General features: G+C 37.4%; 1 protein-coding gene across 8 annotated transcripts in view; it reads right to left on the bottom strand.

The window, feature by feature from the left end:
- Positions 1-16,697, bottom strand: part of shank3a (SH3 and multiple ankyrin repeat domains 3a) — a 156,827-nt gene that overhangs the window by 35,887 nt on the left and 104,243 nt on the right. For all 8 annotated transcript variants that reach the window (XR_015712113.1, XM_087797540.1, XM_087797542.1 and 5 more), the window contains one exon: positions 3,447-3,560. Coding sequence is in view for 7 of the 8 variants with exons in the window: in XM_087797540.1 (XP_087653666.1) it covers positions 3,447-3,560 (114 nt within the window). In the remaining variant the exon portion in view is untranslated. The remainder of the gene's footprint in view (positions 1-3,446; positions 3,561-16,697) is intronic.

The following is a 16,697-nucleotide window of genomic DNA, read 5'->3' as shown; positions in this document are numbered from 1 at the left end:
GTTTTCCCATTAATGAAAAAATAAATCAGCTTCTAGGGACAAATATGGGAAATAATGTATTTTGGCCTTTAGAGTTTAACGCAACATATACATTTATCAGAGACTTTAGATCGTTTTTGCATAGTTTAGTCAAAAATCCAAATTAAAATATGGTATTTTATTGTGGAATAACTTTTAAGGGGAAACATTTAAGTAATTTGTGCAAAAAATATAATTGCAGACATTCTTGGTAGTTAAAGTGATGGTTCAAACTTCACTCATTTTCTACTCGCCCTCTTGGCCACTAAGGGTTGGGATTATTTTCGGAGGAATCTGTTCCTTTTTAGAGTTAAAGATAAAGATATATGTTAATTTTAATGTAGTGACTAGAGCTTAATGCTTCAACTTCCTCAAAAAAAGACACTTAAAAACATCCAAATACCTCCATGCTGCTCATATGTAACATCCATCTTCTATTGAAGCCTCGACGACGTAGTACTTCCGGCTTATATCGCTATTGTTCTTTAAACATCTGCAACAAACGAGTGTAAAATACGGACTAATATTTTCCGGAGCAATTCTTCTCGTCGAGGCTTCAATACAAGATGAACATTACCGACATCAGTATGGAGGCATTTGGTAGTGATGGGCTGATGAAGCCTCATGAAGAAGTGTCTATATTAATTGAGTCCACTAGATGTCACTGTTTGCTCTACAATCGATTGCTTTGAAAAGCTATTCTATTGAAACCTAACATAATTTTTAAGGTGATGGCGCCCCCTACTGTCCTATGAAAAATATGACAATGCTTCATGAAACTTCGTAGACCCATCACTAGTATTTGGATGTTTTTAAGCATCTTTTTGGAGGAAGTTTGTCCACTTGGAGCTCAGTCGCTACATTAAAATTAACATACAGTTTTGTCTGTAACGCTAAAAAGAAACTGATTACTTAAGAAGGAATTCTTTCCTTAATCGAAATGAGGGTGAGTAGAAAAACTTAAATAAAAGGTTGACCTTGACACCGACTTGAAAATAAACGCTATGGATCACAATTAAGAAAAATCAAGAAAAAAACAAAACAAATAAACTGAAGCTCTCATGAGAATGTGTTGAATTTTTACAGCTAAGTTGAAGTCAGAAGATGTCTCTCATTCTTAATATTGACCTGGTGGGCAGATGATTTTGATTGATCATTATTTCATTTAACACAACTATGAATAGTTGCCAAATAAGACATTTTCACATTTATTTTTAATGTTCAGTTGGAAGCTTCCCTCTGTTAGAGTGAAGGACCAATTTGGAAAGAACTGCTTTAATTTGACCTTTATTTTTTCTGTGAAGGGCGGATCTTTATACGGGGCTGTACAGGCAGGAACCGTAAATAAGAGACGTTTTTTGACGAGACACCAAAGTATTAGGAGCTGTCAGCTCGTGAAAATGATGGACTGATGGTGAGACAACACGCCTGAACCCCCACAACCTGTCCTTCTCTCCAAGGACTGAGGAACAGATGGATTTCCTGCAGGGATAAAGATTCTGCTGAGTCCACAGACGCTGGGAAAGTCTCTTCCAAATTTTTTTTTTTCAGGATCCCTTGTTTAATTTGCAAGATCAATTCAATCCTTGATTTCAGAACAGACATGTTAGTCTCAAAGGCTACGTATGATTATATATATATATATATATATATATATATATATATATATATATATATATATATTTAACTTGATAAACACATTAGTTGCTGCTTAAATACATCTCCTTAAAACTACCAGTCCCATAATGCACTGCAGCAAGAGCAGACCTTACAGAAATTAATTAAATTTGTGGTCAGCATTAAAAAAAACATTTTTTAGAACTGGATTCTTCAAAAAATGAACCAATTTTAACCAAGAAGTCCTTGATGCCACCTGTTTATCACAGCTCAGCCCTGAAGATAAAAGTCCATCACCGACCTTGATCTAGCCAACAGGAAAACTTATTTTTTTACTCGTGTTCCAAGTTTAATAATTCTAAGGTGTTGCCACATTTGGCTTCTTCTGTAAATTTTGAAGTAAATTTTGGTTGACAACCTACAATCTGTGCTTCAACTCCAAATGTATGTTGAACAAGAAATCTGGGAAGCTTGATTTACCTTAATTATCTGTGTTTTCATTACTTCAACAACCACATTTATTTCCTTCCACATCAGTTATAATCTTATTGTTGACATAGGTCACAATATAAACATGAACATTAATTGAATTTGATTTTGAGACAATTGTCCAGAGGGCCACATAAACTGATGGAGGGCCAAGAAAGAAAGGATCTTTTCAGGACCACGGACAGAGGCGTGAGGAGACGTAGTTTAAGTCAGTACAATTGTTGCTATTAAAGTAAAGATTTGTCAAATTGACAGCAAATATCCATGTAAATAAATAAAAAGAAAGATAGTAAATACTTCAAGGCCTTTTTACAACAGATCTGACATAACAGATTGTTTTTTGCTTCGTTTATTGGGCTTCAATTATAAGATACCATGAGTCCAACAAGGGTTTAAACAAACCAAAAACGGTTTTATTTTATATTAACTTACAACTAGAAGATTTTCAGACATCATGCAGGTCCAACAACCTTGAAGACTCAAGTCAAGGTCATTGCTAAAACTAACTGACACAATGACGGGCAACTAATGTGTTGATTTAAGTGTGTTTCGAATTGATCTTTGTCCTCTATTGTATCATCGACATGTGTCTGTTTGTACAAAACTCTCATTCAATAAACCTATTTACATGTGATTAAGCCACACCCACTGAAAAAAAAACAATGTTTTTCTTTCTGGAGATTTAATCTTGTTTACCATAACCACACCCACTGTGCTGTAATTGGTAAAGCATCAAGATTTGTCACTGTGACAATCTCCACCTCCAAATGACTTGTTGTATAAACAAAGCAGCACGTGATTACAGCCGGCAGGAGGAGGAGTAAAAACCATTCTTATCCGCTCTCGTAACCTCTCGTTTGCTGAGATTTAAGATGGGTGATAACTTTATAAAGTAATAACTTCAAAATATCGTCATGATGAGAGACTTACTGCATCTTGGAGAGGAAGACTTTAACATTTGAAACATGTGAGTAAGTTTGGTTTTCACTTGAGTTGCTCTTTAAACAACATGTTTCCTCAAATTATTTAAAATAAGTTGAAGAAACATTAAGAAAAATCAAAACAGACTTTGTGATTAGGGATGGCTGTCGTTTTGTATACATCCAATATTGTGTTTTTCGTTCATATAAAAAGCGATATTTCTTGTGTTTTACAATGCGTTGTAACAGAAGTTGTGTTTTCACCCAACCCTGACCTCTGAAGACTTTGCTCTTTCATAGAAGACAGAAAACAAGAAAAAAACACACATTCTTTCACAGAGTCTTGGAACCATAGTTATGAGTCCAAGTGAAGAGTTGCTCATTAATCTGAAGGCATCTTACCTAGTCGCGGGTCAAACTGCCTCATCTGAACTTCCTCCACACAGTCCGCCGGAAACCAGCCGGTCCTCCCTTTGACCGTGCCTTCCCAGAATCCTCCTTCCCCGATGCTCAACACTGCGAAACGAGGGAGGAAAGTCGTGCATCAGTCATCAATCATGTCAAAATGAGTCTTTGATTTGCTGCCTTGTCTTGGCAGACGAGGAAGGAAACATACAAGAGTGCTTCTGAATAGTTGACCGCAGGGCTTGAGGAACAAAGGAGAGCAAGGATATCCGGAGAAAAGGTGAGGACGGATGGTTGAAGTAAACACGAGGGGAAAAAGGCGTTTAAGTTCCAGCTTTGGTAATTAGAGATGAATGTGTAGTTGATATTGATCTTCCCTGCAGGGACTGAGCAAGCATACTCATTTCTAGAATCCATTATCAGAGCACAAACACACACAGACACACAACCAACACACTTCCACCAGCTGGATGTGAAGGCGAGCCCTCTCACGCCGGTTGCTAGGATACAGCAGTGTGATGTTGCAGCCGGCAGACAGCCTGTAAAATGATGTAGCCCGTTTCCTCCAGAGCATTTTTTTTACTCTGGCGCGAGGACCTGACAGAGTGGAGCGAGAGGGGAGGCCACTCTGAGGCGCAGCCAGCTGGACTTCATCTTAACTGACGCCATAATAAAAGAGAAGTCACTCATATTACTCTTGCCTGGATCATGTAATTGCCCGTTACATCTTACTGTCGAGCCTGGACGTCTCTGAGCAGGTTCAGTACAGACATATTTCGTAACAACAAAACAGTCAAGAAGGTTTTACTATAAATGGGTGATTTTTGCTACATTTATCAATAACCCTAATCTTCAGGTTCTGCGGCCACATCTGGCTATAATCCACCCGAGGAAAAAATATAAAACTGATCATGCTTCTGTGCTTTTTATACATTTCATATTCTTAGATTTGTTAAAATCATGCTTTGTTTAATTACGTATTTATGTGGGTAGTAGTTAAAGGCATAAGTGCAGAAAGTCTGAAATAAAAGCGTAAACAAATCAAGAAAACAACTGAAACTTTTAATAAACATTAAAATACATTTAAACAATTTATTTCAGAAATATAACACTCCATATTCCTAGTCCTACACACACACTTTTGTATGTAATTGCAATGGTTTTCATTACATATATTTGAATAAAGTGTATATAACATTTTAAAATGTGATAAATATAAATATAAATAACAGTAAAACATATGATAAAATTTATAATATTCTGGTCTTTCTATTTCTTTCTTTTCAAAAAGGGTTTTAATTTTTATTAACTTGTTTTCATCATCACTTCTTTTGTTTGGTCCCACACAGCAGTTTAAAGCAAAACATTTTGAAAATGTACCCACGTCTAAACTACATCACAACTTGGTCTTTGCATCATAACAATTTTTTTTTTTAATTGCATACATAAATGTTTTAGTTCTAATTATTTAGAAAAAAATATTAAAGGGATTTCTAAATTAAAAATGAAGGCAGTTTTCATTTGAGGACCTTTGTCTCAACTAAGTGTCATTCGAACGTGTCCTCCCTCTTCTCAATGTATTAAGTTAAATGTTTCTTAACACACAAGTGTCTGGATAAAATTAACAAAAAGATGTACCATAGTCTCAGAAACTACTAGTTTCACGCTTTAGAGTCTAGAAATATGACTCAAAGTCTAAGACACTATCTGCAGTGCCTGGTTACACACCGTTGTTCTAAATATATGAAAGTCGAAGAGGTCAGGATTGACCTACTATTAAGAGCTAGTTGAGAGCAAAATATATATTTAAAATCACAGATCTGATATATGTTAGAATGCACACATATCAGTCCAACATTTTATTTTCATTTATATATGAATGTTTTCACTCTTTCTGAGCATTATAACCCCTTATACACCATTCTCATGAACTTAAACTGACATTTCAAACTTTCACGTATACTGTATGTGAACATAAACTGAAAAAACAATGGTTTGGTAATAATCGATCTAGTTAAATTGTCTTTCCAAAAGTATAAAATAGACATTTTACGTCTTCTGTTTAGGAGGTTAAACACACTTGCTCTTCTGGACGTGGATTTATTCGTTGCCAAACCACCGGCAGACTGTTGTAATTCTGCAGTAATTTGTCAGATGAAGAGCGCCGCGGGAGGGAAACAGAAAGAGAATTACAGCAGTTGTTATGCAGACTTCATTGACCGTCACAATAGCGTTTGGTCACTTCATCAGGACGAGCTCAACGCTATTTTAAGTTAACGACAATTGAAAGTATTAAAGCGTTGAATGGTTGTTTTGGCGTCATTATTGTTCCGTATTGAGTGGCGCCACACGAACAAAACATCTGTCTAATCAAGTAAATGCCCTCAATTGCTCTCAGAGATCCAGCTGTGTTAGTAACCACACTTTTGTGATGCAGCGTTGCTATGACAACTGTCCGTGTGAATCAGACAAACTCTGGCGAAAACTCTGTTGCATTGCTTTATGGGACTTGTAGTGCGGGGCGACGGGCGTGCGCTTCACCAGCAGGATATTAATAATCGACATCATAAAATTATGTCAGAGGTTAACAACATTATGGGCTGGCTGTGTCCCTCAGACCTTGAGTTGGACGAGCCTCATATAATCTCATTAATCATCAGAAGATACTTCATTTTTATAACCATTACGACAACTATTGTATCTTGTTAATATTTCCGGTATGTTTAACTTTGATAAGAAATAATTATAATATTTAAATATTTTTTTTTAAGCTAGTGTTTTTAAAAATAAATGATGGCCATTTGACAGATTGTTAATAAAAATATATTTCATTATGTTACTTTGAATTTAATTTCAATAACTTTTTACGTTGTGTTCTGAGCCTAATTAGACCAGGAAGCGCTTTGTTTAAGATGCTAATCATGAATAAAAGCTTCTCTTCCTCCGAGCAGGAGTTTAAAAAACAACATATTATAAGATAATGGCTCTAAAATAAAACTTCTGAAGAGGAAATAATTAGCAGCCGGGAGTGAGATAAAAAAAAAAAAAAAAAAATACCAGCTGTCGTTTTTCAACTGTGAACATTGACAAGTTCTTACATTTATGGCTTTAAATAACATGAGGTCAAAGTTCACTCTGAAAACCTCAAGCTGTTGTTGAACAAACAAACTTCAGTAACACAATCAACACCTCGGTTGGAATTTCTATCTCGTGCCGACCTCTCCTCGCATGCAACGACCTCTTGTAACAGGTAATTAATATATTCCACACACACTCCACACACACTCGTCCATCAACCTTCAAAATAGCAGAATGGTTGCTGCAGGCACTGGACAACGCATCACGACATAAAACATCAGTTTACTAAAGTTTAATGATGTGATTTTAAAAATCTGTTTTTATGTATGTTTTTTTTGGTCTTTTTTCAGTACTTTTTGTAGACCTACTGCGGTGCATTCTTGACCAGGACCTACTGAATCTCAATGGGATTATTTCTGGTAATTAAAAGGTTAAATGATAAAATAACATAAAATAAAATATCTTGTAAAGAGTATTAAAAGAAGATGAATGGTTATTTGGTAAGTGCCTTTCTAGACCAGGGTCACAAAGCGTTTTAACAGTCACGCATTCCCCCATTCACACACACTGATGGGAGTAGGCTGCGACGCAGCGTACCAGTTCTGCCATCAGGAGCAATCAGGGTAAAGGGTCTTGCTCAGGGACAAAACGCCACAAACTCTTCCGGAACTGGGATTGAACGTGCAACCTCTCTGACCGCGAGCAACCACTGCCGCATTTAAGCTGTGATGCCCCTAAAATAGATAAAAGTGTATTCTATTCTTTACTTTAAAAAAGCACATAAAAAAAAATCAGTTATATTTTGAAGAATAGGTTGTTTGAACATGGAATAAAACCATTTTATTACGTGGTTAAAATAAGTCTAAGACCAACTACATTAAAAAGTCAAAAGGTAAATTGGATTCATTTATGAAGTTAGCTTGCTACAACATTAGAAAGCCTTTTATTGCATTAATAAAGGAAAATCTAAATTAATTTTGAATTGTGTAATCATCTGATCATTATCATCAATTAACAATAGAACTTGTATCAATTAGAAAGAAAGGTTTGATGTTTAGCCTGTTTCTATTAAAGACACTGTCGAGATGAAGTATTAACAAATGTTTGCCCCGATAACAATTCTTAGGTCAATTGCTCAGATTTGCGATCACAGCCTCTAGGGGGCGACTCTTTGCAGGTCGTGAAACTGATAAGTCAGTGGTGTCAAACTCAATCATACAAGAAGCTAACATCCTTTAGCCTTTTAAATTGCGAGAGGAACAAAATTTATATTTACCAAACATTTATATATATTTTCCTTGGAGGCTCAATCTATCTTAATTATCGATGTGTCTGTCCTCTTCTATCAAACATAAACAAACATCATTTTTACTATGATTGCAAACTCGTATAATTATTGACATGGAAAAGCCGTGTTCCTTATCCTATCTTAGACACTGACATCTTCATAGGTCTTGATATCAACATGAACAATAATCTACTTTGATGGACTCCCGTGTGTTTGGTGTTGGTTTGACACATCTAGCCTACATACCCTCATATATGTTCTATCCTCTCTTGATCTTGGACTGAACCCAAACATCAGGCCTTCCTTCATAACTAGCCGATCACCAGGAGTCGTCCGTGAGCAAACTTAATCCAACAAAGGTTATAAAAAGATGTAGAAATATGCGAGGCTGTGTGATGAAGAACCTCTCCGGTGGTCAGCGGTGACTTTATTGCAGTGTGTGTTCCCAGAGTCCCAACGCAATCACACCTTCATCACATACCTGTAACAGCAGGAGCCGGCCCTGCTGGCGACGGGAACTTCCCATGCATTTTAAGACCGTGAGCAGAGAACGACCAGCATGTGTCAGGCCAAGGACACGAGCGGCAGCCGTGCAAAAGTCCACGTGGATATTTTCTTTTCTTTTAGAATTGTCCGCAAGTGACACAAATTTGTAGTTGTCATGACAATAGCAGCGCAAGAATATGCTGTAGAAGTAAACTACTGTATGTAATGACAACGAAGATCAAAATCACAATTAGGAAACTTTTTTTGTCAGTGTTATTTACACTAAATAAACGTATAAGCTAAATAGCTTTCCCAACTAGATAGCGCTAGCTAAGGTAGTTTGAACACTGAATCACCAAAAAGTCCTACGTGTATTATGTGGAATAGAGTTGACGCAAAATTTGGCTGTTGAGTTTAGTGTTTTTGTTCTAACTCAGTTGAAGCTTTATTTAACACTAAAAAGATACTTAACCAGGCCTCTTGGAGAACAAAGTTGTTTATAAACAGTTGATATATTTATCAGGAAAAAATTGCATCTCCTCAACAAACAAAATGGCCTCTTGTAGTTCTGTATAAATATCTAGATCCAAAAAATCTGAGAAATACTGATCTAGTACATTATACAAAATTAACTCTCTAGTGCTAATAATGTCCGAATATAAATAATGTCTAAACTAAAAGAAAAAAACCAAAAGGTATTACAATTATACAATGTTTTAATTGTTAAAAAAATTGGTATCTGTTGTTTAACTTTGATTTTTTTATCAGTCTTCTTTTTGTAAGATAGTTCTGTGATTTAAAGTGCAACTAATGTATTGATTTAAAGTCTCTTAAATAGATGTTGGACTCTATTATATCATCAGTATGTGTCTGTTTGTATAAAACTCTCTTTTCATTGATGTATATACATTAGAAAATAAGCCCCGCCCACTGAAAACACGTTTATTTTTTTCTAGAAATTAAATCTTGTTTACCATAACCACACCCACTCTGCTGTGATTGATCAAACATCAAAGTTTGTCACCGCACATCATCAATCACCGAAGTCTCTACCTCCAAGGGACTCATTGTCTAAACAAAGCGGGGCATGATTCCAGCTGGCTGGAAAAGCCATTATTACATCATAATGGACTCCGCTCTTGTAACCTCTTGTTCGCAGTGATTTCAGATGATTACTATAAAGTAATAACTTCTCATGATGAGGGACTTACTGCATCTTGGAGAGGAAGACTTCAACATTTGATGTGAGTCAGTAAGAAGTGTTGATTTTTCACTTTAGTTGCTCTTTAAAGTGTCAATATAGGCTTGCGGTCGCCAGAAAAAATACAATATTAGGATGAATAACGCAAGTCTCCTACTGCAGTCACAACACAATAAGGTGTCTATAATAACCATGTAATAATACAATTTAAAATACAGAGATCAAACCAGTTTCTTTGAAATTAAGAGTAGTGCTCTCTGTCAAAGGACCTATCCGGGATCAGACCGAAGTTAGATTGTGAGCGATAAATGATGGATGGTTGAGAATGTTTTATAGTATCTAGGGTACATAAAAGATCAAATACAAGCTTTAAAAACTGAAAACAAAATCAGGATATTTGAAGCATTTTATAAAACACAGCCCCCCCAGGACATGTCTGTGTAAAAGAGCCATCCTAAATAAGGAGTAGCAGGCTCTACTTTAAAACTAATATGAGAAACTCAATTCAAAGCCAAACTTCATACATGGGTTTGAACTTAAAGCCATCTTTGAATCTTTGTGTGATTTCTGAAGCAAACGCTGTAGCAGTAGGTTAAAGCAAGAGAAAATGTTACTATTGTAGCGACATCGATAAAGAGCATAAAAGGAGACGTGACAAATCCCCAGCAGCACAAAAGAGAGCGGAACAAAAAAAAAAGAAACCGTGACAAAGGCATCTGTGTGTGTGTGTGTGAAAAAAATGGTGAGTAAGCTCAATGCAAATGAATGACTCAGCAGAATTGATAGAGCAAAGCAAAGGGAGAATAAACATTAGCTAAATTGGTTGTCTAGTGCACAAACACACGTCTGTGCGAACGCACAAACGCACCGGGAGCAGCGACACGTTGCAGACGGGATGTGTGTGGTTTATAAATAGCTCTGCAGTCTCACTGATGCTATTTTTAAACCACGAGTCGTGACTGACTTGTCCAAGGGCGAAAACTTCAACAAACACCAACCCAGACACGCACACACACACACACACACACACACTCGCACTCGGGGAGTACGCAGACTGACATATTGCTACCTGTCATGAATGGAGAAACTGGCTCATTGATGCAAGAGCTCTTTTGGATAAAAAAATAAAAATAAAGCCAGGGAGAGTTGGGAGGTTTTTTTTTCCTGCAGCCAGAATGCAATCACACGAGGTGTATGATTTAGTCGGCTCACAGGAAGTGTAAAAGACATTTCTATTTTTCATCTAGACTTCCCCCGAATTGCCTTTGGACTCACAAATTGCATCAGCATTGAGTCTCAAACAATCACACAAGTCAAAAGACAGATACTCACAGGTGGATAATTCAGTCGAGTCATTCACTGAAACCAGACTAGTTGATGTTTGGGGGCCACTTTTCAATCATTGTAACCAACAACTACCTTTAATTCTAAATTCCTATGTTACTCTCTACCACTCTTACAAAGTCCCTGTTTCATTGAGTAATATCATAGCCCATGACAAACTCAAACCCTTCAAGGAGCCAAGGTATCAAGCAAATTCCCACATAATGTGAAAAAGAGCTCCAAAGCAGGAAGAGATCACTGGTTGATCATGGACAAGGTTTGGCTCTACTCTGATCGCTACCTTAACTTGAACTTGTATGATATTTCTGAGACTGTTCCTGACATTGACAGAATCTCATTTGAACTCACCGGTCTGAGTTCTGTTCCAGACATGTCCCTGTCTCCTGTGAATTTGTTTTTGCTCATATTGGAGCCTGTTTTGGATTTGCCCCCTGAGGATTTTATTTAGTAAAGACACAGACTTTTGGATACACTTTTTTTTGTTTGACTGTTTCCACTTCTGGGTCCTTTGAAGTTCCTCCCATGACAATGACCCCAGAATACTTTCAATTCAATTCAGTTCATAAACTTTATTGATCTCCATAAACTTTGCGTCTTTGTATACCGTATTTTCCGCACTATAAGTCGCACTTAAAAGCCTTTGAATTTATCAGAAAACGACAGTGCGCCTAATAAATGGGATATATGAACATACCTGGTGGGTGACTTGTTTACAAACACTTTCATGACTCTGCGCCGACACGCCGTGGGCGGGATTACGTCATTGCGTCATCACGGGGTGGGATTATCATAATGGCGGACTCTATGGAGTGAGATTACTGCCACCAGTCTGAGCGAATGTGTCTTGGTCGTTGTACACTCAAAATCACTCTGCCCCGCGCTCTAGCTGTCATACACGCGCTCAACTTCTCTGCTGCGCGATCATCATTTGTCTGCTCACAACACCAGTATCACGCGCTGCTGCTTGAAGCCTTTTAAACATCATTTGAACATCTTTACCACGGGAGTGAACGGAGTTGTCAGAACACTTAATGAAGTTTGACTTTATCTGACTGTTTAGTTGACATTCCCTTTAGCACAGCTTTATCTAGAGGATGCATAACGTAACCCCAGTCAAACGTTTGACTGTATCTTTTATTCTATGCGTCTTGTAATCACGCCCTATTTATGAAAACAGTTCTAAAATAGGCCATTGATTTAAGGTGCGCCTTATAATCCTGATTATGTCAGGGAAATGTTGAATGTCATTCATATATTACAGGGTGGTAAAGATTAATTCAAATGAATACGGTGTCAAAATAAAAACGTATGATATTAATTTGGAAGTATACCTCAGGTGATTCAACATTATTCTGCAGGTTATATGCGACATTAAAAGTCAATATATTCACACTATCGAAAAGATGTAAACGCCGTTCTCTTCTGTCTCTTCTTCTATAGCCTCAGAATAAGCGTAATAAAATGAATGTGTTCATTTTGTGCCAACAAATGTGTGTTGACTGAGCAACAAGTATGAACCGAAGTGTGAAAGACGACGATGAGTAACACCTTTTGTTCAGCTCACAAGTGTGTGTGTGTGTGTGTGTGTGGCCATGTGTGTGAGGTAGATGAGAGCGCAGTCCAATAACCAGAATAGAGATGTTATTAGATTTGGATCCCTGCACTCTTTATTAAACTGCACTTCAATCAAATGCGATAGAAAGAGAGAGAAGAACGTCGTCTTTGTGAAATGGAGGAGGCATAACTAGAAAAAGATACTTTGCACAAGAAGAGAGAACAGCGGCGGCGAAGGTGGATGAGCGGACGTAAAACTAAGCAGGAACAATGAGGAGGTTAAGGCGATCCCATCAGTACGAGTGAGCTTGAGTATGCCGTGTGTTCCCCTTAATAGGACTTCTTATAAGAGGGTGAGGGAGTTCTGCAGTGTCTCATCAGTATTCAGAGGAGGAAGAGACGTGAGACAGGAAAAAAAAAAAGAAAGACGGACGAGGAAGAAGTAAATAACAATAATAAAAAGTGGTTTTAGTTTTTTGGACGCCAGAGGAAAATCGTGGGATGAAAGAATGATGAAGGAAACGGGCGGAGGGAGGGAGGGAGGTAAATCTCGGTGGCGGGAGGAGAGTGGAAAACTCCCAAGGATGACTCAGAGGAATCCCTCCTCTCATCTCGTCTCCACTTTACTTTAGTCCTGTAAAAATCTCAACCCCACAGCAGGGCTGACCTTCAAGTGCAGACCAAAATAGAAAACTATGAATTATTTCCCTTCTATTTCTGGACCCACACAAACTAGTGCAGTCCATACGTGGAGGTAGGAAGACACTACTCCTGGAGTAATTCACGTGCCTTGTTGGTAAATTCCTGATGCATTGTTGGATTTATTGAATTGTTAATCACATGGCTAAACGTTTGACCATCGTGGCTGAGACGGTGCATTAAATTAACTTAAATGGTCATGAATCTGCTCATATGTGTCATCCTCTGCTTCACAAGACCTAAAAGAGAAGTATTAAGAATAAAGTCTGGTTCATTGAAATTGGTTTAGGTACAGTAAATATTCAAAAGGACTTTTTGGGAACCTTGGGGGGAAAGATGTTGGGGATAATGGTTAAAATGACAATAGTAAAAAAGAGGAAATTCAGGTAATGTAAATATTTCTGTTATCTGTACTGCTGACACTGAACAAAATAAAGTTGTCTTATCTTATTTTTGTCAAAACAGTGGTTGCACTTGTAGCCCAAGTACCTTGCAGCTAGCTATGCTAACATCAGAAGCAGTTATAACATATAACAATACAATTATTTAAAAAATAATATCTTAATGCCACTAACCAGTTTCTGTGTAATTACTTACTTACTCTGTTCCGAGATACAGTGGATGCAATTGTAGGATTAGCATCCGTTCGGAGATAGCACTTATTAATAGTATTAGTGGTATTAATAGTATTAATAGTAACAGCAGCTTTGATAAAATGATTTACAATTTAAAAAGCAACAATTTACTATTCGGTTAAGTTAAAAGCAGTGTTAGAAAAAGGGGAACTAAAAGAAATAAAACTATAATTTGTAGCAACAGGAAGGCTAGCATGAGTAGCATTATAAGCCGTTTGTTTTATTAGCATTGGTATCAGAAATGTATTCACTAGCGGAAGGACTAGCAGCAGTAGCTAACGTACCAACTATTCGAGAAGGTGTTGCAACAGTGCAACCAGCTGAAACATCTCGGGAATGAATTAGTAACATTTGAATAATACGTGGTACAATGCCGTCCATAAACAAAGTTCTAAAAAGTACTTTTTGAGTAGGAGCTTTCATGGAAACTAAAGCATAGTAGCAAAATAGCAAGCAATAGCAGCACCAGCTAAAACAACAAAAAGCTTCAAAAGTAGAGACATTATGACTCTTAAAAATGGATCTAGTTCAGAATGATCAACCTATAGAAGCATTAGCAAACATTTTTTATAGAAGCGAGGCTATGGCCACAGGAACCATAGATTTAGCTTCAATGGAAGAGCCATTAGTAACCATTGACAATGTGCAACATGAGTGGAAAAATTAGCATTAGCATCTGTACCATTCATAGCAGTATAATAAGGAGAAAAACAGGCTTTATATTCACAGCAACGGTTACACGAGGAGCTGTTGTATAAAATAAATAGTAGCAAAAATCTCCATGGCAACTAAAGCTTGGGTAGAAATATTAGCATCAGCTGAAGCAACTGTAGTATGAGTGGTAACAGTAGGACAGTACCACAACTTTAACACCAAGAGTACTAGTATGATCAACCCAGATGCTAAATCTACAAACAAGTCAGTACGGCGCGGCTGGTAAACATTATTGCTCAGAGAGGAAACCATTTGCACAAATATGAAATATGTGTCAAGTGATGCTCCGCAGTTGCTTTTCTTCATGTTTATTCATAAACGGCTTATCTCCAAAACTGCTGTTTGTGCCGAGTTTATTTGCATTTTGGGTGCAATTATAATACTGTAATTTGGGGCATTTAGAGGGAGGAGGGGTGACTGGAAGTTTGCGATGGCAGGCGGGGCACGCCCCCCTGCTGTGTCTCTGATTGGACGGTTAAAGAGATAGCAGCGAGAGGCATCGGTGTCCTTGCCTCAGGCCCCGTAGGCTGGTCCAACTTTATTGTCACGCTAGCTTGCACAGGACCAACAACAACCACAACTAATCATTAAAATATTTATTTAAATGTAATTTATATTATTATTATTATTCTGTTTACCTTGAATTAGAGATAACACAAAGGTTACCTCAAACACATTTGTTTTTGGCCCTTCCGGTCACCTTGACCCTGAGATAACACAAGGGTTAAGGCAATTTTTTTGGGACATTCCCACATAACACCAAGCAAACCTCTAAAACACAAGCAAGGATAAACATGTTATTACCCGTGGTTGAGCCAATTTGATTAGACGCTTCAGTAATTTTCCATCGTAATTTATTTTTTGTAATGTCATATTAAGATTGGCTAGTTAGCTCACTGGGCAACAACAATGACAACAGGATAGTAAGTTCTGGGTTAGAATCCCAGTGATGGAACCAAAAAGTTAAAATTGTGTGAATAGTTGTTTGTCAATAAATTAAAGGCTTATTTTACCCATATTTTAAACTTCACTTATTGTGTCGTCTAAGGGTCGGGATTCTTTTCAGAGTAATCTATTCCTTTTATGACGTAGGGACAAAAATGTATGTTCATTTTAATATACGACTGATGCTCAGGCTCATCTTCCTCCAGAATGCTCTTCAGCAACATCCATCTTGTATCAAGCCTCGACAAAAAGGTCTAAATCTTGCGCATGCACACTTGCAATGTGTTTCAACGAGCAAAGAAGAACTGAGAGACTGATAACTTGTGCTAAAAGCGCAAAATATATATACTTATTAAGGTTTTTTTTGAACAATTTTTCATGTCGAGGCTTCAATACTAAGTGGACGTTACAGACGAGCACCACGGAGGTATTTGGATGTTTTTAAGTGTCTTCTTGGACGAAGATGAAGACGAAGATGACTGAGCTCCAGTTCCTTTATTAAAATTGACTTACATGTTTGCCTATAACTCTAAAAACTAACAGATGACTCTGAAAATAATCCCAACCCTTCGTCGACAAGGTCTGAATTTAAGTAAGTCTTATATAGATGGAAAAGGCTCATGTGACCCCATTAAGAAAATAAGCAGTAGAAAATGAATGAATAAATGCATTTAAATGAAAATTAAGGACACACCTCTTGCTCCCTGGTAAGGTATCTATAGTACTGTGACTACACGTTGGTTAAATCTCCCTCCAGGGTCCAGTTCACTAAATTACCTAAAATGAATAAATTGTGGGCAAAACTTCAACCACAAATCCTTGCAGAGAGACCAACGCGAAGACATTTAATTATGCTTGTGGTAAGCGACAGTGCGGGGAAACAGAGGGACAAACAGCCGCGGTTGTTCCATGTGTTTCTTGGATACGAGGACAGCTGGCTGCTGAATACTTGAAGGATGCTGTTTATCTAACTTGTGGGAGGCAATTACTTTGAATATGCAGCCAGAGAACGAGATAGGAAAACATACACTATGTAGAGCCTTAAATACTCGCAAGCCTACAGGAATCCACAGGAATGCGAGGGCGCCACTTTAACAAGGAGGAAGTGTATTTTAATCACCTTTAGGTAGGTGTAGAGAATGATACAAGTTGGAGTCATTGGGGTGTATATATTCGCTTAAAGGTATTTTAGACAATTTGAGATGATTGAAAATTTCGTCCTCAGCTACTACATCTTCAAAAGGATAAAACCCTAAAAATAATATATCACAAAGAAGGTTTGATGGAATCACTGTATTATTTCT

The sequence above is a fragment of the Callionymus lyra genome, chromosome 8, assembly GCF_982586985.1.
Source record: "Callionymus lyra chromosome 8, fCalLyr1.hap1.1, whole genome shotgun sequence".
Lineage (NCBI taxonomy): Eukaryota > Metazoa > Chordata > Actinopteri > Syngnathiformes > Callionymidae > Callionymus > Callionymus lyra.
The sequence above is the reverse complement of the archived record's forward strand: the minus strand, read 5'-3'. Positions and strand labels throughout refer to the sequence as shown.